The sequence below is a fragment of the Pseudophryne corroboree genome, chromosome 2 (genome assembly GCF_028390025.1).
Source record: "Pseudophryne corroboree isolate aPseCor3 chromosome 2, aPseCor3.hap2, whole genome shotgun sequence".
Lineage (NCBI taxonomy): Eukaryota > Metazoa > Chordata > Amphibia > Anura > Myobatrachidae > Pseudophryne > Pseudophryne corroboree.
In genome coordinates this window covers 836,495,370-836,517,799 of record NC_086445.1, presented here as the reverse complement: position 1 = coordinate 836,517,799, position 22,430 = coordinate 836,495,370, and the positions used below count along the sequence as shown (strand labels likewise).

Sequence of the window (22,430 nt, the reverse complement as noted above, 5' to 3'; positions counted from 1 at the left end):
CCGATCGAAAAGGTTCAGGAGCTCATAGCCATGGTCAGGAACCTCTTAAAACCAAAAAAGGTTTCAGTGCATCATTGCACGCGGGTCCTGGGGAAGATTGTGGCTTCATACGAGGCCATCCCTTTCAGCAGGTTCCATGCGAGGACCTTTCAATGGGACCTCTTGGACAAGTGGTCCGGGTCCCATTTACGAATGCATCAAAGGATCACCCTGTCTCCCAGGACCAGGGTATCTCTCCTGTGGTGGCTGAACAGTGCTCACCTGCTAGAGGGTCGCAGGTTCGGCATTCAGGACTGGGTCCTGGTGACCACGGACGCAAGCCTCCGAGGCTGGGGAGCAGTAACACTGGGAAGAAATTTCCAAGGTCTCTGGTCAAACCTAGAGACTTGTCTCCACATCAACGTCCTGGAGTTGAGGGCCATATACAACGCCCTGTGTCGAGCGGAGGAATTGCTTCAGAGAAAACCGGTTCTGATTCAGTCGGACAACGTCACGGCAGTGGCTCATATAAACCAGCAAGGCGGAACAAGGAGCAGAGTGGCCATGGCAGAAGCGACCAGGATTCTACGCTGGGCGGAAGGCCATGTAAGTGCGCTATCAGCAGTGTTCATCCCGGGGGTGGACAACTGGGAGGCGGTCTTCCTCAGCAGGCACGACCTGCATCCGGGAGAGTGGGGACTTCATCAAGAAGTCTTCGCACAGATCACGGATCGATGGGGACTGCCTCAAATCGACATGATGGCATCCCGTCTCAACAAAAAGCTAAAGCGGTATTGCGCCAGGTCAAGGGACCCTCAGGCGGTAGCGGTAGACGCTCTGGTGACACCTTGGGTGTTCAGATCGGTCTATGTGTTTCCTCCTCTTCCTCTCATACCCAAAGTGTTGAGAATAATAAGAATGAGCAGGGTCAGAACAATCCTCATTGTTCCAGATTGGCCACGGAGGACTTGGTATCCGGAGCTGCAAGAGTTGCTCACAGAAGATCCGTGGCCTCTTCCTCTAAGGCAGGACCTGCTGCGGCAGGGGCCCTGTCTGTTCCAAGACTTACCGCGGCTGCGTTTGACGGCATGGCTGTTGAACGCCGGATCCTAGCGGAAAAAGGAATTCCGGAGGAAGTCATTCCTACCCTGATCAAGGCTAGGAAAGATGTGACGTTAAAACATTATCACCGTATATGGCGGAAATATGTTTCTTGGTGTGAGGCCAGAGCTGCTCCTATGGAGGAGTTCCATTTGGGCCGTCTGCTTCACTTCCTTCAAACAGGAGTGACTTTGGGCCTAAAATTAGGGTCCATAAAGGTCCAAATTTCGGCCTTATCCATTTTCTTTCAAAGAGAATTAGCCTCTCTTCCTGAAGTACAGACTTTTGTGGAGGGGGTGCTGTATATTCAGCCTCCCTTTGTGCCTCCGGTGGCGCCTTGGGATCTTAACGTGGTGTTACGTTTCCTCAAGTCACCTTGGTTTGAACCACTCAAAACAGTGGAGTTGAAATACCTCACGTGGAAAGTGGTCATGTTGTTGGCATTAGCTTCGGCAATGCATGTTTCAAAATTGGCGGCTTTATCACATAAAAGCCCATACTTGGTTTTTCACGTGGATAGGGCAGAGTTGAGGACTCGTCCTCAATTTCTGCCAAAGGTGGTCTCATCTTTTCATATGAACCAACCCATTGTCGTGCCTGTGGCTACACGGGATTTGGAGGATTCCGAGTCCCTGGATGTGGTCAGGGCTTTGAATATTTATGTGACCAGAACGGCTAGAATCAGGAAGACTGAAGCTCCGTTTGTTCTGTATTCGGCCAACAAGGTTGGCGCTCCTGCTTCAAAGCAGACTATTGCTCGCTGGATCTGTAACACGATTCAGCAGGCGCATTCTACGGCAGGATTGCCGTTACCGAAATCGGTTAAGGCCCATTCCACTAGGAAAGTGGGCTCTTCTTGGGCGGCTGCCCGAGGGGTCTCGGCATTACAGTTGTGCGAGCAGCTACTTGGTCGGGGTCTAACACCTTTGCAAAGTTCTATAAGTTTGATATCCTGGCTGAGGAGGACCTCCTGTTTGCTCAATCGGTGCTGCAGAGTCATCCGCACTCTCCCGCCCGTTTGGGAGCTTTGGTATAATCCCCATGGTCCTTACGGAGTCCCAGCATCCTCAAGGACGTTACAGAAAATAAGATTTTACTTACCGGTAAATCTATTTCTCGTAGTCCGTAGAGGATGCTGGGCACCCGTCCCAAGTGCGGACTTCTTCTGCAAGACTTGTATATAGTTATTGCTTACATAAGGGTTATGTTATAGTTTATCGGTTGAACCGTGGCTCTGTTGTTGTTCATACTGTTAACTGGGTAGTTTATCACAAGTTATACGGTGTGGCTGGTATGGATCTCGCCCTTAGATTTACAAAAATCCTTCCTCGTTCTGTCCATCTCCTCTGGGCACAGTTTCCCTAACTGAGGTTTGGAGGAGGGGCATAGAGGGAGGAGCCAGTGCACACCCAGAGTCAAAAGCTTTCTTAAAGTGCCCTATCTCCTGCGGAGCCCGTCTATTCCCCATGGTCCTTACGGAGTCCCAGCATCCTCTACGGACTACGAGAAATAGATTTACCGGTTAGTAAAATCTTATTTTTTCTTTAATTTCCCATGACTACTTTAAACTTGTAGAAAAAGTTTATTGCCCTAACACTGGATAACAAAATTAGCATTCTCTTAACTCTTCTGATATTCTATAAATATACCCAGAGCTGAATGCAGGATTCGTCCTCTGTTTCATTGACCCATCTTTCCACCCTCCACCCACTCATATGAAGTGATATGCAGAAAGTGTGCTGCTGTTGCTCAAGTTTCTCTGTTAGAGCAGAATAGAGGAGTAAAGAAAACCTTTGTTTTTGAATGCATGACGGTCGGCATAATTTTTCCTACTCCTAATTATAAGACTAAAAATATTCTAAAGTTTAAAAAAAAAATGTACTCGTGGATTACACCATGAGGCTTTATTGTTATCACACTATCAGTTTGAGTTATTTTGCTTTGTTGCATTTGGGACACTTTCCCTCAGTGGTTAAATTAAGATTGCTTACCATAAGCAGTATCTGTGAACAGGTGCGGAACTACCAGCGGTGCGGCTGGTAATATTAGCTGCACTAATAACGAGTATAAGCGAGTCATTATAGTTCGCCGGCCAGCAAGTCACTGCGGACCTGTAACCAAGGAAGTGCTGGTCTGGTTGGAGGAGAGAAGGGGGTCCCTCCCCTTCGGGGACAGCTATTGCAGTATGAGGTCCACCCCTTATTCACTTCTTCCTTACCGTCCGGGGACCAGGACCACCCTATTCATCCCCACAGCCAGATCCCTTTTCCCCTCTACCCTGCTCTCTCCCAACTTGAGGACCAGGCCTGCTCCCTTTAACCCCTCGTTCTGGCCCTTGTCCTTTACCCTGCTGTCTCCTGGCCAGAGGACTAGGCCCGCCCCCTTCTTCCCCTTTTCCATGTCGCCCTTGTTCTACTCTGGAGCTCTGTTAGACAAGAGGATCTCATGGTAAGTTCATGCGGAGGGAGACACTGGGATGTGTTAATGTTACTGTGAGTAATGTAGTGCACTTCAGTAGTGCGGCGTACAGGGTTGTATGCACAGTATAAGGGTGTTATAGTTTAGTGATGTAGCTGTACGCATAGGGGGGATGTAGTGTAGTGATGTTATACAGTGTATAGGGGGGTTGTAGTGTAATGATGTAGGGCCGTGTACAGAGAGGATGTAATGCAGCGTGGGAAATACATTGCTGTGGAGAGTTGATGTCATGGAAACACTGGGGGTATTAGTGGCACACAAGGAGGCATGTGTGCAAAATGTTGCTGTGGATTAGACACAGGCACTGATGACAACTTGATACTAACTGCCTTGTATTCCTTTAGTGAGTGTGTGGTGGGGGCAAAGCATATTTTTGCTCCTGGTCTTACCACTTGCTAGTTCCACCTCGGTCTGTGAAATTATCTCAGTCTTCAGATGGTTTGATCTTGTCATCTTATGAATTGGTTCCAGACCCTTTACCATCCTGGTTTCCTTGCACCAAATTCAATGTTAACCTGTCATACAACAGTATACATGTATGTTTGGCACCTAGCTTGCAGCCTAAAATATATAATTGAAAATCTCTGATGAAACAAATTCTGTGCATGCTTATTTGTGCTGTTTGCACAACCATTACATTAAGCACTCTATTTAGAAATGGAATCCAAAATGAAGCGTCAGATTTTAGACTCTTGAGGACACCTGGGAAAAGCAATATTGTTTTTATTTTAAATGCAGGTATTAAAGCGTCAAGGTTATGATGCTGCGTGTGACATCTGGAGCCTAGGTGTTCTCCTATATACTATGCTAACTGGGTGAGTGTATGTAATACATTACTATGCTTTATAGAATTTCAAAAAGAAAAACACTCTTGTATTATTTCTTTGACATAAAAATAATGTAAAAAATTGTCTCCATAGAAATGTTTTATTATGTCTCTTACATATTTTTTTAAACACAGAATGCATTGTAAATGCTTGTTAGTACATAACCAGTGGTATCTACTAGTCACTATCACATTTCATTTACTTTGTGGCTTGTATTTCATTCACTATGCTTTTGTCATTTCCAGATTTGTTATTTTGTTCATCAATCATATTTATATCACTTCATAAGTGGGTATTGTATTAAATTGCAGATATACACCTTTTGCAAATGGACCGGATGATACTCCTGAAGACATATTGGCAAGAATAGGCAGTGGGAAGTTCTCTCTAAGTGGCGGTTACTGGAATTCAGTCTCCGATATTGCTAAGGTCTGGCCTTCTCTTACAGATCATACTATCTCCGTTTCCCATGCCAGTGCTTCCAGGCTGGTGTATCGCTCAGTAATTGTCTCCATAGTTGAGAGCACGTTTATGTGTTTAACGACGGTTAGAGGTAGCATTTCTGCCCCCCCATGAGGCATCAAAAAAATAATTTTCTTGTTCCTAAGGTAATCACTTTATAAATAAAATACAATTGTTTGTTTGTTAGCAGTGATTTACTAAAATTGAGGCTTCTAATTGAATCTGGAGTACATCATGTGGGAGTTGTATCCAACATTCTAAAAAGTGGAGCACCTGCCCCTGGCAACCAATCAGAAGTTAGCTAGCATTTATCAAATACATTGTATAAAATGATTGGTTGATATGTGCAACTTCACTCTAGAAGGGTTGATATATCTCCCCTTTAGGGGCATATTTACAACAATATGCATTTAAAATGCAAATTTGATAAATATATTTACACAAGTTTCCCATTCTGCTCTTGCTGGTAGATGAGCTCTGTTAAGAGCCCGTCCTGGACTTACGCAATAACATTTGCTTCCTACGTCCATGGGCGGCTGTCAACCAACACACATGTCACCCGGAGTCCACAGAGAGGGATATGGTAGCCATAGGCTACTATAGACTAATGCCATTTGCAAAGCATTCCTGCATACCAGCCCTCATAGGGGGCTGCATTGCGGTTGCATATGGAGTGGCCGCGGCAGTTTATGGGCTATCTTTAATGTATGTAACACCTGTTCACCAAAGTGGCATGGTACATCTATACACATACGCATTTGTTTTATATTCAAATGGGAAAGGATGCTGATGACAAGAGAAAAAGTGATTTTTGTTATTTTAAGTATATTGTGTCAGTTATTACCTGCTCCTCTTTTTTGGTTCAGATTTCTTTTTTAGTTGACACCTTATTCTGTACTTTCAACAGGATTTAGTATCAAAAATGCTTCATGTGGATCCACATCAGAGATTAACAGCTGCCCAGGTACTGAAGCACCCCTGGATAGTACACTGTGACCAGCTGCCTCAGTTCCAGCTCAACCGACAGGATGCACCTCATCTAGTTAAGGTAATAGCCCTTTTCCTGTAGTGCCAAAAAAAGAATGAGCTTAATGGAAGCTATATTTAGCCATTTATCCATGTATACCTGTATATATGCTATTTACACAATGGCTTATTCAGAAAGTGCGGAATTAACCTCCTGCGAGTATGATTCTATCAATTTCTCAGGAAAGCCATGTAGATCATGTTCATGTGGACTCATCATGCAGCATACATTTATCATATGAAGTTGCTGGAAATTTAGAAATTGTTATTGCTTGTTCCAACCTACTGTGGAGATTTTGAGCTTTTATTTTTGTTCGTTCACAATTAGGATAAGTGTGTTTTTGCTCCAATCCACAACAACTCAAGTGTATCTATTTTGTAAAACACATATAGTATATAATATGCATAGTCCTAACTTTCATCTCCTTTTATGTTCTATTCCTGTCTTCTGTTGGCTTTTGCACATGTTGATATTTAAAAAATCAATCATTATGCTGCTACAGCATAGACAGATTCAAAAATGGCATTTAAAGACGGCGACCTCAGACACTGCATCTCAGGAGCTGGAAACAATATGCCATGGTACTGCACTTATCTGAAAAATACAGTATGTTATGGCTGAAAGACTGTATTTACCGGTATATAAAAAAAAAAAGATATATACATATATATCTATCAGTGTAATTTGTTAGTTATCACTACAATAGTCATTTGACACATCTCAGAGGCAAATGATTGCATTTAAATATAATGAACATGTATAAAAAGTTATGGAGGAATGAACCATATAAATGAAAGTCACAGGCTAAACAAGTCCAGTTGAATTAAAGAGCCCAATTATGCGTTCATAAGGTTCATGCACACACAGTGCAAGGTAACCTTTAGATTTTGACTATATATTCAAAATCGTAAGGAAAGTTCGTACAAATCACACCATGTGTACACCGCTTGCGATACCGATGTGGTATCGCAAGAAAAAATAGAAGGTACAGGCAATGCAATTTTGACTATATTGTGTACAATCTAGTACAAAGTTTAGCCAAAAACGGTCATAGTCAAAATCGCACCGTGTGTATAGATAATATCAGTGCTTATGGGCTCTGGGGGAGTTCAAAGGAAATCAAATAGTCCAAATTGGGCAGAGTCAATATCTCACCATGTGTATGAACCTTTACTCCCACTATAATATATATTATTTGTTTGTGGATGCAGTAATACACCTGAGTTCTTTAACCAGATACATGGCATATATCTTTTCCGACTCCTCAGGTGAATGTATTCAACAATGATTTTTCTGCTGCGGGGTACACTGGGCTCCACAAGGAATGGACAATGGGTGTAGAGTAGGATCTTGATCCGAGGCACCAACAGGCTCAAAGCTTTGACCTTCCTCCCAGAATGCATAGCACCGCCTCCTATATCACCCCACCTCCCTGCACAGGATCTCAGTTTTGTAGTTGGTGCTGCAGTAGCAGGCACTTAACAGAGGGGCTGCTCCAGGCAGCCCTAAGAAGAGCTTTTTTTCTGAGGAAAAAAGTGAAAACTTCAAGGGCAGCAGCAGTGTTACATGTCAGCGGACATTCACGGCTTCAGCTCCGGCTCTCCCCAGCGGCGCTGTACACTCCGGAGCCCTGGTTGCCGGGTAACTACAGCAGGAGGCTCCGGCTTTCTTCTTGTCAGGCACACACGACGGGGGCTTTCCGGGATCGCGTGGCTGCGCTTCGGGAGGTGGTAAGTGGGTCCCGCTTGCGGAACCCGGTCTTTATCGCGTTCCGGCGCGTCAGTGGGAGGCGGGCCGCGCGTACGGGTGGTGGACTCTGTGGCTATACAGGCTATCCCACTAGATCACCAGGGCATGGGACAGGTCAGGTTTTCTCTATAAACCATTTTATTAGAGCCCGCAGTACCCGGTGGTTTTGGCAGCAGGGGGATTGAGCTTGGACCTGAAGCCCCTCCCCCAGCCCCAGGGCGCCATTTCCCGCAAATGTTCCCGCCCTGGAGCTGCATATCTGTCTCTCCCTCACTCCCTGGCAGTGTCTGCGGCGCCATTATCCCTCAGCTCACTGTTCCTGGGAATGCTTGGGCAAATCCTCCTATGTAAAGCCGCCTGGTTGTCAGTGCTGTGACTTTACAAGACACTTAAGTATTCTACCTGTCTTTTTTTAGTCAGTGTTGGTTAAGAAAGAGTGCACTTAGTCAGGGTTTCCTAGTACAATTACCCTGTGATATACATCCAGTTCTTACTGTGTACTGTTATATCTATTGTTATATAGCTGTGTGAGCTAGTCCAGTGCAGTATTATTGTTAGTAATAACCTCTGCATTGTACAGACTGTGACTATTTGTGTGTGCAATTGATAGCTGAGTGGTGTCCATTTCGTGTCTTTCACTCAACCTGCTATCCCTATATTCTATAACCTGAGGGGGCTTGGTGTGTCAGGTTTTATCTAATATAGGATTTTCACAAAGATATACTGTATAACGTATTTTTCTCTGTGATTTAGTCACCATATCTCTCCTTTATCTCTGCTGGTGCTGACTACACTGCGCAGGGGTTTGGGCTAGAGGTATTGTGCTGCTGACAAATTGTACTGTGTTACCTGATACTGCAAGTTATATCATGTCTGCTTCTGAGGGTAACGGTTCTGGGGCTGAACACACTGCCGGTGTTGCTGAAGCCGCAGATACCTATGAGGAGAATATAGCAGCTTTGGGCTCTGGTTCTGGGGGCACCTTGCCCCCCAGTGGGACGGTGGCAACGGGGGCAAATAATGACCCGCCGTGGGCCGCTTTTTCCACGCTTCTGCATACGCTAGTTCATAAACTAACACCCCCTATGGGACCCAAAATGCCGGTGCAACCGTTTGTGGTCCCTGCAGCTAACCCACCATGGGCGGACGATTTATCTGCTCAAATAAAGAAGTTGAACCAGTCCCTGACTACTAAAAAGTCTGACCGTCGCTCGCCTACGTCTAAGGTGTCCTCTAAGCGAGCGCTTGTCTCCTCACAATCCACTGCTGTCACTGACACCTCGTCGGATGAAGACGGCACTTACACTGACCCCACAGGTTCTGACTCAGATACGGCTGATGGGTAGGGTAGTTCACATGTGGATGTTCCTGATCTTTTGGAGGCTATTAAGTTAATTTTACAGATTACGGATGATCCCGAGCCATCCGTTCCTCCTAAGAAACCAGATAGGTTCAAGCGTCAGAAAGTGATTAAACAAGTTTTACCTCACTCTGACCACCTAATTGATATACGTCAGGAACCCTGGGAAAACCCATGTACGAAGTTTGTGCCTCAAAAGAAGATGCTGGCTCGCTATCCCCTCGCGCCGGAGCTGTCTAAGAATTGGGAAACGCCTCCTCCAGTGGACTCACATGTGGCTAGGATGGTGGTTTCCTCAGCTCTACTGGTCACCACCGTCACGTCTCTAAAAGAGCCTACGGATAAACGTGTGGAGGGTTGTCTGAAAGCGATTTACACCCTCACGGGTGCTGCACAAAGGCCCACTATTGCAGCTACTTGGGCTGCAGAGGCCATTGAAGCATGGGCCTTGGAGTTAGATGCTGAAATCTCCTCTGACCATGCTAGACAATGCTTGTCTTATATTGTCACAGCTTCTCGTTATATTAAAGAGGCGGCTTCTGATGCCGGTATCCTGGCAGTCAAGGCCTCTACTACGTCAGTCCTGGCTCGCCGGATATTGTGGCTGAGATCCTGGTCTGTGGATCTGGACTCTAGAAAAACCCTGGAGGTACTGTACTCCCTTTTAAGGGAGATATTCTGTTTGGGAAGGATTTAAATAAGATTGTGGCTGACTTGGCTACTGCCAAAACTGCCTGTCTACCAAGTACTGCTCCTTCTGTGTTGAAGGCTAAAGGTACTTCCTTTCGCCCCTTTCGTCCTTCAGGTAAAGCAAAAGGTCAAGCGTACAACAAGCAGGCCCGCACTTCCAAACCTGGTAAGCCTAAGCCCAAAAGAGCCTGGGCGGCCCGTCTGCCAGCTTCCAAGACAGATAAGCCTGCCGCATGACGGGGCGGGCCTCCCTCTGGGGGATCCCAGGGTGGGGGGCCGGCTTCTAGGGTATACCCAGGAATGGTTGAAGACCACTTCAGATGCCTGGGTATGGGAAGTCGTCACACGAGGTTACGCCATAGCCTTCAAAAACCGACCCCCTCATCGATTTTGCTAGACAGATGTCCCGTTGGACAAGACAAAGGCAAACACTCTACATTCGGTGGTACAGACCCTCCTGGATACAGGAATCGTAGTACAGGTGCCTCTTGCGCAGAGGGGCCGGGGATACTATTCTCCGCTGTTTCTAGTCCCGAAACCTCCCGGCCCATTCTCAACCTCAAGGCATTGAACAGGTTTGTGAAGGTTTCCAAGTTCCGGATGGAAACCCTTCGCTCTATAGTTCTGGCCTTGGAACCTGGGGACTTCATGGTCTCCCTGGATATACAGGATGCTTACCTGCATATTCCTATAGCAGTGTCTCATCAGCAATACCTGAGATTTGCGATTGCCAACTGCCATTACCTTTTGGTTTAACAACGGCTCCGCGAGTCTTTACAAAAGTCATGTCGGTGATGACGATGGTACTCCGCCGTGAAGGGGTCAGGATACTGCCGTATTTGGACGACTTGTTAATCCTGGCAAATTCCCCAGAACTTCTCCTGCGTCATCTAGATGTGACGGTCCGGTTTCTGCAAACCAACGGGTGGCTCATCAACTGGAAGAAGTCATCCCTGATCCCTGCTCAGAGCATGGTGCATCTGGGAGCACTATTGGACTTTCACAACCAGCGGTTGTTCCTGTCTCAGGAGAAAGTCCTGAAACTTCAGGACAGGATTCGTTGCTTCCTATCTCGTCTGCAAGTGTCGATACATTCGGCAATGCAGGTGCTGGGCCTCATGGTGTCAGCATTCGACATGGTGGAGTACGCTCAATTTCACTCTCGCCCTCTCCAGAGGCTGATTCTAGCCAAATGGGACGGCCTGCCTGCCTCACCGGATCAGGTCTCAAATGATCTCATTGACTCCGGAGATCCGTCTGTCGCTGCTCTGGTGGCTCCGGGGCCAACAACTGTGCAGGGGCCGTCAGTTCTGGATATCCGACTGGGTCCTGTTGATGACAGATGCCAGTCTAAGAGGTTGGGACGCTGTGCTGGATCAACACTCCCTTCAGGGACGGTGGACCAAGGAGGAGTCCCTCCTCTCGATCAATATTCTGGAGTTGCGGGCGGTCTTCAATGCCTTGAACCTAGCCCAGCATTTAATTCAGAACCATCCTGTTCAAGTACAGTCGGACAACGCCACCACAGTGGCTTACATAAATCATCAAGGCGGCACTCGAAGCCGACTAGCAATGAAGGAAGTCTCACAGATTCTACAGTGGGCAGAACGCCATCTACCGGCCATATCGGCAATATTCATTCCGGGAGTCCTGAATTGGGAAGCGGACTTTCTCAGTCGTCAGGACGTGGGGCCTCCATCCAGAAGTGTTTCAACTCCTAGTGGAAAGGTGGGGCCTTCCAAACGTAGATCTAATGGCGTCTCGACACAATCACAAGGTTCCGGTCTTCGGAGCAAGGACAAGGGATCCTCAAGCAGCATTCGTGGATGCGCTGGCGGTACCGTGGAGGTTTCGGCTGCCGTACGTGTTCCCTCCGGTGTCACTCCTGCCCAGGGTAATTCGGAAGTTCAAGCAAGAAAAAGGAATTCTGCTTCTCATAGCTCCAGCGTGGCCCAGACGGCACTGGTTCTCAGACCTGCAAGGCCTATCGTCAGAGCGTCCAATTCTACTTCCACAACGCCCAGACCTCCTCGTTCAGGGCCCCTGTGTCTACCAGGACCTAGCCCATCTGTCTTTGACGGCGTGGCTCTTGAAGCTTCCGTCTTAAGGGCTAAAGGGTTTTCTGAGGCGGTCATTCAAACTATGTTGCGGGCCCGGAAACCGGCTTCGGCTCGGATTTACTATAGGGTCTGGCATTCTTACTTTGTTTGGTGCGCATCTAACGATTATGACGCTTCCAAGTTTAGTATAGCCAAGTTGTTGGCGTTTCTTCAGCAGGGCCTGGACTTAGGCCTGCGTCTGGCCTCGCTCAAGGTTCAAATATCTGGCTTGTTGGTGTGGTTTCAGAGAAAAATTTCGACCTTACCTGATGTGCATACCTCTACTCAGGGCGTGTTGCATATCCAACCTCCCTATGTCCCGCCTGTGGCTCCTTGGGACTTGTCGGTGGTTTTGGAGGCGTTACAAGAGTCTCCGTTTGAACCTCTTGGTTCAGCTGACCTTAAGTGGCTTTCCTTTACGGTGGTGTTTCTGCTGGCTATTGCTTCAGCTAGAAGAGTGTCGGATTTGGGTGCCTTGTCCTGTAGTTCCCCATATCTGATATTTCACCGTGACCGGGCGGTTCTTAGGACTCGTCCCGGCTATCTACCTAAGGTGGTTTCTTCGTTCCACCTTAATCAGGAGATTGTAGTTCCGGCACTTGTTTCTCCTGATCTGTCTCCCAAAGAGCGGTCTTTGGATGTGGTACGGGCTCTCCGTATCTATGTGAAGAGAACTGCTCCTATTAGGAAGTCAGATTCTCTTTTTGTTGTGTTTGGGTTTCACAAACGGGTCTGGCCTGCTCACAAGCAAACTCTGGCCAGATGGATTAGAATGGTGATTGCACATGCTTATGTGAAGGCTGGTCTCTCTGCTCCTGATCACATTAAGGCCCATTCTACTCTGTCTATTGGACCTTCTTGGGCGGCCTAACGTGGTGCGACCCTTGAACAATTGTGCAAGGCGGCTACGCGGTCCTCTGTGAACACGTTCATAAGGTTCTATGCCTTCGATACTGCCGCTTACCAGGATGCTTCCTTTGGACGCCAGGTTCTTGTGCCCGCTACAGTGAGTCCCCTCCCATAAGGAACTGCTTTAGGACATCCCCATTGTCCATTCCTTGTGGAGCCCAGTGTACCCTGCAGCAGAAAACGAGTTTTATGGTAAGAACTTACCTTTGTTAAAACTCTTTCTGCGAGGTAAACTGGGCTCCACAAGGCGCCCACCCTGACGCACTTAGCTTCTTTGGATAGGTATGGCATTAGCCGCTGACACGTCTCCTGTCGTGAGAATGCGGTGTATGTGGCTACTAACCGTTGTCGTCTCTTTTCCTTCTACTGCATTGGACTGGTTAACTAAAAACTGAGATCCTGTGCAGGGAGGCGGGGTGATATAGGAAGCGGCGCTATGCATTCTGGGAAGAAGGTCAAAGCTTTGAGCCTGTTGGTGCCTCGGATCAAGATCCTACTCTACACCCATTGTCCATTCCTTGTAGAGCCCAGTGTACCTCGCAGAAAGAGTTTTAACAAAGGTAAGTTCTTACCATAAAACTCGTTTTCCTATTTCACATGTGGGATGTGTAACTATATAACGTCTCACAATGTGAGTTAACAGAAAAGGATCGGTGTTCTCCGCTGGCGCACAGATTATATAATTCTGTTGTAAACTGCACAGCGGGATTGGGATAATATTAGTCAATAGCTAGCCATGTAGGGCCCACTGAGAGGTGTCTTCAGTTGCTATAGTTCACCCACCATATACCGTATAAGTGAGGGGAGGGCTGCCCGCAGCTACTATCAGTGCACCACAAGAACGTGACAACTAGTTTAATGCCAAAAAATGCAAAATCATGCACTTAGGTCTCAAAAACACAAGGCCAGTATAGTATCAACTGCACTATAATGGACACTAATGAGGAGAAAAGGGATCTGGGAGTCACTATTTTAGATGAATTACAGTAAAGGCAAGTAAGCAATGTAACAAAGCAATGAGGAAGGGAAGTTAGATGCTTGGTTGCATAGGGAGAGGAATCGCAGCAGAAAGAAAAAGGCTGTAATTATGGTGCACACTGAGATCTTTTTTCTGTGGCTGCAGTTTACCCTCCATATGCCATGTAAGGGAGGAAGCCAGCTGTTGCTACAATCAGATCAGTGCACCTTATGTATAAGGCTGTATACACATCAGAATGATGTTCGCTCGGTGCAGCATCGTCTGTGATGGGGCCCCGACATCGGCAAATGCATACACACTTGCCGATGTCTGCTGCGATAGGGGGGAGGAGCGAGGCCATGCTGCTTTTGGCAGCATGGCCCTCGTAAGCAATATCGCACGTCGGACCTGCATGAAGGTTCGGCGTGCAATGCGGGAACGTGGATCATATCCTGCATCGAGCATACACACTATATATACAATATTGCAATGAACCGACCGATATCAGTCCATATTCCCATTCCACTCGTGTCACCGATCAATCTCGTGTTCCTTTGGGCTATTTGACAGCAGATTTTATTTCCTCTAACATTGTTCACTCCACAGGGAGCTCTTTCTCTTCTGGTTAAGGCTTATTTATTTATTTGTGCATTTTTTGCATCCTTTACCTCACATTTATGTGTGGTTTTCAGCAAGTGTGTCACATTTGTGGTGGTTTGGGCAAAGACCCTCATGGTCAGCCCCCTTCCCTAGTTGTCTGAAGCTTTCTCCTTTTGGGATGAGACGAAGTTTCTGTTCCCCAGGGGGAAGCTTCGGTCAACCCTTGGGTGAAAGGGGCAATCCCGAGCCATGAGGCAGAGGGAGGCCTGAAGACCCTTGCCCCCTAAGGGGCCTATTGGCTCCAGGGGTCAGGGATTCAAGAGGTCCCTCCGAGCTTCAGCAAGGGGATGACCTGAAGAATCTCTCTTCCCCTCATTAGGCCTTTTGGCTCTTAGGGGATGAGGAGTAATGGGGTCCTTCTACTTTTGGATAAGGTCCAGAGTCATGTCAAGAGGACATGTTTCTAGGTGTGTGCAGGGGGGTGCCGAACATGCTAGCTGACAGGTTATGATATTCCCGGTCACCTAGTGGTTCTTCAAAGAGAAGCCCCACACAACTGTAAGTCACATGGGGTGAAGTCAAATGATCGTGGTGGCCAAGATGTCTGAAAGTAGTGTTTGCTAACCTGCTCTTCAGTAAAGTGTGGTAGGGCTCTTCAAGTGATTTGTATCGCCATCTTCAGCAAGGGGGTGACCTGAAGAATCTCTTTTCCCCTCATTAGGCCTTTTGGCTTGTAAAGGGATGAGGAGTAATGGGTTCCTACTACTTTTGGAGAAGGTCCAAAGTCCCATGCCTGTGGCTTGAAAAAAAAATAACAATCTGGCATCCTGGGGTGGGATGCTAGTGCCAATGGTAACATAGTAACATAGGGGGCAATTCAGAATTGATCGTAGACGTGCTAAATTTAGCACATCTACGATCATTTACTCTGACATGCGGGGGGGGGACGCCTAGCACCGGGGCTAGTCTGCCCTGCATGTCAGGTCCCCGCACAAGTACAAAGCATCGCACAGCGACGATGCTTTTGTACTTGACAAGTGGCTCCCTACCTGCGCAGCTACTGAGTACTGGCAGGGAGCTACTTGTCACATCCCTGGTCACGCCTGCGTTGCCCAGACCGCGACCCCAAAACGGAGGCCAAACGCCGGCGGCCCACCCCCTACCGCCCAGTGAACGCCTATGCCTGTCAGTCAGGCAGAGGCGATCGCTGGGCTGAGATGCCGATAGCATCTCTGGCATGCGCACTGCGGCGCATGCGCAGTTCAGACCTGATCGACCTGCTGTGCGAAAAAATGCACAGCAGCGATCAGGTCTGAATTAGCCCCATAGTTATTGAGGTTGAAAAAAGACAAAATGTCCATCTAGTTCAACCTTTTTTTTTATAATTCTTACACTAATCTGTGTTTAACACTATTTAACGATACTCACCCAGATCAAGTTAAGTTATTAAGTCTAAAACTAAAAATCATACTTTTCTAAAATACACTCACTTTAAATGCTATATCCCTGGATATTTCTTTCAGTTAGAAATATATCTAATCCATTTTTAAACGTATTGTTTGAGTCCACCATTACTGCCTTCTCAGGCAGTGAATTCCAAATCCTTACTGCCCTTACTGTGAAGAACCCTTTCCTTCTTTGGGTATTTTCTCTCCTCTAACCTCAGACGGTGTCCACGTGTCCTGAGTAGAGATTTTTCAATAAACAAATCTGATAGATCCTTGTATTGTCTCTTTATATACATTACTTGTAAATATTAATAATGTCTCTTCTTGGGTGCCTTTTTTCGAGTGTGAACATATGTATCCTGGTAAGCCTTTCCTCATAGTCCAGTGCCTCTAACCTCTTAATCAATTTGGTGGCTCGCCTCTAAATCCTTTCAAGTTACAAGATGTCTTTTTTTATGGAGCGGTGCCCAGATCTGAACACAATATTCAAGGTGCGGCCGTACCAATGATTTGTACAATAGCAGGATTACACTCTCATCCCTTGACTCAATTCCCTGCTTTTTGCATGCTAACAGCTTACTTGCTTTTGATGCTGCACTATGACACTGGGTACTGCTACTAAGTCTATTATCAGTGAGCACCCCCAAATCCTTTTCAACTACCGATTCCCCTACATTTTTCCCATTTAGTTGATTGTTTTTAGTCTCAAAGTGCATAACTTTACATTTTCCTATATTGAACCTCATTCTCCAATTATCTGCCCAAGCTTCCAATTTAAAGAGGTCGTTCTGTAGAGATTCAACATCCTTGTCTGAACTCATTAGTCTATACAGTTTAGTATCATCTGCAAAAATTGACACTATGCTTTCCAGACCTTCTCCTAGGTCATTAATAAATATGTTAATCAGTAGTGGCCCGAGTATGGACCCTTTCGGTATTCCACGGAGTACTGGGCCCAGTCGGAAAACATCCCGTTAACCACCACTCGCTGTTCCCTGTTATCCAGCCAATTTTTTACCCAAGTACAAATAATGTTTCCTAAACCAATGGTGGCACCATAATACTGTCATGCTTTGGATTCTGTAGCTGCACACTGCATTATGTGTCAGGGAGGCTGCCATAGTACGGAGCACAAATTTGATGAGAGGTGGATACAGAAGGGTGGTTTATTTTTGTGCAGTGTCAGTTCAGTTTGCCGATTGGTGGCTGGTTGGGTGTTGTGAGAGTCAGTCTGTAGGGTGAGCTGACTGTGCTGCATTTTGCCTGCTATGATGGATGTGGTGTTTAGTTGTTTCATGTCGTCCTGGATGACATCAGATCTCAAATATTTTTAGAGTCATGTCAAGAGGACATGTTTGTAGGAATGTGCAAACTTATAGTTTGCAGGGTGGTGCCGCATATACTAGCTGACAGGTTATGACATTCCCGATCACCTGGTTCTTCTTTAAAGAAAAACCCCACATAACTGAAAGTCACATGGGTTGAGGTCAGATGATCGTGATGGCCAAGATGTCTGAAAGTAGTGTTTGCTAACCTGCTCTTCAGTAAAGTGTGGTAGGGCTTTTCAAATGATTTGTATCGCCAACTGGTGACAAAATTTGTAACAAATACAGTACATGGGTTTGTTTGTTTTCAATACATGACCAGCGCATTCTCTGGTGTACCTATTGTTAAAATTTGTCTCCATTACAAGCCTTAGAATTGACGCCAGAGTGTACTAAGTATGGATACATTAATTTCAACATCCCTGAACACATTTCATATCATGAAACATCGGACCGCTAATAATGGTCTTGCAGTAACTTTGTGTTTGTACAAGTTGTGTGAAAGCGACAAGAAGAAGGAAAATACACTTTCCATAATGCCCCTGTTCTAAGAAGAAAAGAGAAAAGTATTTTATGTGGTTTTTATTAACAAATATCAATGTAAATGTTTCAGTAATTTGTTATTTTCAGTTGTGTTCACAGAAGATTTTGTTTTCTCTATGTACACTAGACAACCATTATGTAAGTTGTTTGAAGGACTGCAGAAAGTACCTTAAAAAATAAAACCGCTGATATTCAGAAATAAGGTGCTACCATTGTCAGTGTTTATAGCTGCCTTGGGGACTAGACCCTCCTCTAACTGTCTCCATTCAGGTCTTTACCCATAATCTGTATCTTTCTGGACAACTAAGTAGAAATAATTGGTTTTGATGGTGTAATGTTCTCCATGTACATTCTACCTCAAACAGTGTTTTTTATTTTATTTCAATGGTAACTGAATACTTCTGCTTAGAATATGTACTATAAACCTGCAAAATTCTCCATGTTTACATTACTATATGTCAATGCGTAGTAACATTTGGTGGGGTTGGCGAACTTGATAAGTCTAGAGCAGAGGTTCGCAAACGCGGCCCTCAAGGCACCCCAACGGTCCAGGTTTTAAGAGTATCCATGGCTCAGCTCAGATGGTTAAATCAAATTGCTAACTAAGTCACCTGTGGACAAGCATGGATATACTTAAAATATGGACCGTTAGGGTGCCTTAAGGACCATGTTTGGGAACCTCTGGTCTATAGCATAGGTATTCAAACTCCATCCTCAGGACCCCAAAGAGTTCCTGTTTTCCAGGTCTCCTTACAGAATCACTAGTGAAATGATAAACTCCACCTGTGGATTTTTTTTTTTTTTTTTAAATCAGTGAGTAATGAGTATACCTGTGCACCCACCAGGTGACCTGGAAAGTGGGAACTGTTTGGTGTCCTGAGGACCGACTCTGAGTACCACTGGTACAGTGTGTGTATAGTAGGCCTGAACAACCTGTGGCAGTCCTTACTACAAACCCCCTAGCATGCAGCGACCTGTAGTTTCAAAACACTTAGCTAGAGCCACAGTTTGTCCAAGCCTAGTTTATAGAATCTGCTTTTTATTGTCTCTTTACCAACATTGTTGTTGTTTGTGTTTTTAATATAGGGAGCCATGGCTGCCACATACTCTGCTTTGAACCTCAATCCATTGTCTCCAGTGTTAGAACCTGTAGGCCGTTCCACTCTTGCACAAAGAAGAGGTATAAAGAAGATAACCTCAACTGCGCTGTGAACATGACTATCTACATAGCTCTAGAGCTGGACAGCCACAGCACAAAACCAGGCCAACAGAGAGATAGCACATATCAAAAAGACACTCCGGCAAGCACATATCAAAATGACCCCTGCCGGCTCTTCATCTATGCTGCTGCTTTTTGTCTGTTTTCTCTTTACGTTGTCAATGGCAACCCTTCTACCTTACTGACTCTAATGACCAGTCTGTAAAATGAGAAATGGAAACCTGGTCCTCCACCAGTGGAGCAATAAGACTTTCATCCTCCCTGCATGAAGAATACACTGAAACGTCAATGATTATTTTTATAGGGAGAATTTTCAGTTGCCCATCTCTCTCTTTACTTTGAGCACTTACATTATATCAATGCTGTGTTCTTTAAATCTATGTACTCTGTGCCATGCAAACTTTTGAGTTTATTTTATGGCACATAACTGCCAGTATCCTCTGCGACTTTTTTTATTTTATTTTATAGTTACATTTGTTGCCTATTTTCTTGTTGTGCTCTAATTTAACTTTTTTTTTTTTTTTCTATAAATGTAATTCTTGACATGCCTAGTCTTTGTTTCACAATGAGTCCTGTATGTTCTGTGGCAGTGGCGTAGACCACTGGACTTGGGTGTGTGAGCTTCAACAGAATAGTGCAGGTATAGTACTGCATCTGAATGTAATGTGATCCAACACATACATGAAAATATGAACCCGCCACCTCCAGGAAACTGTTAAAGGAGTTGTTCGCACTCTGTGTGCTATGAATTCTTCCTCTGTGTGCTATGAATTCTTCCAGAAAACAAATGGTTAAAGCAGTAGTACTTGATTATATCAGGAATCCCTTTGACAGTCCTTATTTCCGTTCTGTTTGGTTTGCAGTTTTGCTTACTGCCCATGTTTTGTTTTATTTTGTCGTTTTATAATACAGTTTTACATGTTGGGTTTAATTCATACACACTTTTGGCTTGACATTGCCACTTTAAAGCTCCCTGCTTTAATTCCATAGGTTGGTCCACATTTATTTCTAGCCATGCAAATTGCATGAACAGTAGTAAAATTAAATATTCCCAGTTACGCAGATGTCATAGCAAGGAAATTCTAAAAGCTTAACTTTGACAGTAACTGGTTTGGAAAATTTTGTAGCTTTTCCTTAGAGGAGGTTTCAATATTCCTAAAGTACAAATATATGAATAATACATATACACTGTAGGTTGGCAATATAATTTGTAAATAAACTCAAACCTACAAGGTTTCACATGTCAGCTCTTCAGTTGCTGTACGGCGAACGTCCAGTTATTAAACACAGTTGCTGGAAGTAGCGAAGTACTGGAATCTTAATTTACTTTTACAGACTGCCCTCCAAGCTCCTTATATGGCTTGGTCCCAAAATTAGTAGAGGTCACTTAGCTTTTAAAAAAGGCAATAAATGAACTGTGGTCAGACAGCATGGGTGGTGATAAGTGGAGAAGGAATCGAATACATTTCTAGAACATGCATAAGCACTGCTGTTTGAACTAGATTGATTTGAAAGCAAATATAATGGAGAATTATCTTCTTCTGATTGCTCATATATTATTATTTTTTTTCATTTGGAATAATACTTTATTTTAATTAAATATAGATGCACAAATAGATTTGATGGGGTTTTTTGCCATTTACTTATCTTTTCTGAATAAAAGTGTTGATATTCATGATGAGCTGTGGAATTAGCTTTATGACCTAACTGACACAGGCGAAAGGGACACTGTATACAAAGGGATGTAATTATTTTGCAGTTACTGTATTTCTGGTGGGGGGCTGTTTAATTTTTTTTTTTTTTTTTTTTTTTTTTTAAAGACAAATCATAGAGAATATTTTTCTACAGTTATGTACAATCATTCTTTATATTAGGTTTTGCATGGCATGTCAGCAAAATTATGATACTTGAAGTATAATTATGAATTGCCCTATGTGCCCATAATACAATATGTGGAAGACCTTTATGGGTGCTTCTATTGCAGTAAACTAGAATGAAATGTCTTTGTACAACAAAATGTAGAGGATTCTCTTATCACCTACCTTAAAGCAAATTTAACCATTACTACTAATATGTATCCAGTATGATCAATTCTTAATAGTAATCACTGCTTGTACATTTCTCTTAATCGGTTTTGTAATCTTCTAAAGAAAAAGCAGACATTTATATAATAAACTTTCAAATACATACATTAATTATTTGTGTTTGTTTTTAAAATGTGGGTCTGTGTACAGGAAACAAAAATACGTACATTTTTTAAACTGACCTCTTAAAAAAAATTACAGTTAAATACTGTAAATTAAATGGTCTATAGTTGGTCTTTCAAATTGTTTAATTTGCGATTATTATCAGCATGGTAAATTTTTCTTTGTTTTTTTAACCTTAATACAGATGTGTCCTCATAATCCAGCCTCAATAAGCCATGCAGCGTGAGACGCCTGACGTGAGTGTACTGCCAGCTATCATGCAATTCTGCTAACGTTAGGTGCTCTTTTTATCCTAAAATATGTCTTAAGCCCTGTACACACTGGGCAACTTCCCCTAATGAGCGATTAGCAATATATCGTTGAACTGTATAGCGTATACACACTGAACGATATTGTTGAACGATATCGTTCAATGACGTTATTTTTCGCATTCCCAGACCATGCAGCTCAACGATATAGTCAAAACTGAGATGCATGTTCAGTAGATCATAGATTAACGACAATGAGCAGTGGGTACACCGATTCTCACTCAGGAATACACACTAGACGATATGAACGGTAGATATTTAAAAATAGATTATTGTTCATATCGTTCAGTGTGTACAGGGCTTTAGTAAGAAGACTGCTGATTAATTTGGTATAGGTCACTTGTGTATTGTGTGTGGGACTGAGACTGTATATGGAGCAGAACAGAACTCGTATTGGAAAAAAGCTGCTGCATTGTAGCACTTCGTATACAGATTCAGAGTCTATAGCACACAGATATACAAGTGTCATCTCTCAAATTTAATCAGCAGAGTATCCGACACTTCACTATTCAATTTGCGGGGATTTCCGACAGGATTTCGACAATGCAGATCTGACTTTTTTTTAAGATAAATTTTTTGGGAGAATAAAAGCAAAAAAGACACCTGATGCTAGAAACCTGGCGTGCCAAGAGGCGTTTGGTGTGACTGCAGCAAAGATGTATGAGGACAGATCTGTACAGCATCGGTCTTTTGATCATCAACCCAGATCTCATTTGCACAGACAAGACGTTAATGACCTTTGTAAACTACACAACCAATTGACTGCTGCAAAACAGGATTTACAGATGTTCTTAGCAACACTTGCATATGAAGGATATTGATTTAACTATTATGTAGTTAGTGGTAAAGGCGTCAAATTGGCCCTTCTGTATTGGCTGGAAAAAAAACATGTCATTGACAAAACTGCTGCTAAGATAGGAGCTGGAGTAGATGAAAGAATGTGACATTTTCCACATACTCATGGTTTATATGAATATCAATTACAATATAACACATTCATTTGGAACCGGTGGCATCAATAAGACACATCATTGGCTACATTCTGTTGAGCTGGGTCAGCCTCAAAATATCTTCATGCACTGTTTGCAGGAAATTAGGTATGTGCAGTGATGCAGAATGTTTATTGTTGTGTGACCAAAGG

The 22,430-nt window shown here is 44.4% G+C and overlaps 1 protein-coding gene across 2 annotated transcripts in view; it reads left to right on the top strand.

Moving 5' to 3' along the window:
- The window catches only part of RPS6KA3 (ribosomal protein S6 kinase A3), a 357,052-nt gene extending 336,477 nt beyond the window's left edge, over positions 1-20,575 (top strand). For both annotated transcript variants that reach the window (XM_063955757.1, XM_063955758.1), the window contains 4 exons: positions 4,297-4,373; positions 4,697-4,814; positions 5,755-5,895; positions 18,642-20,575. In XM_063955757.1, the coding sequence (XP_063811827.1) occupies positions 4,297-4,373; positions 4,697-4,814; positions 5,755-5,895; positions 18,642-18,767 (462 nt within the window). In that variant the 3' untranslated portion in view covers positions 18,768-20,575. The remainder of the gene's footprint in view (positions 1-4,296; positions 4,374-4,696; positions 4,815-5,754; positions 5,896-18,641) is intronic.
- The last annotated feature ends 1,855 nt before the right edge of the window (positions 20,576-22,430 follow it).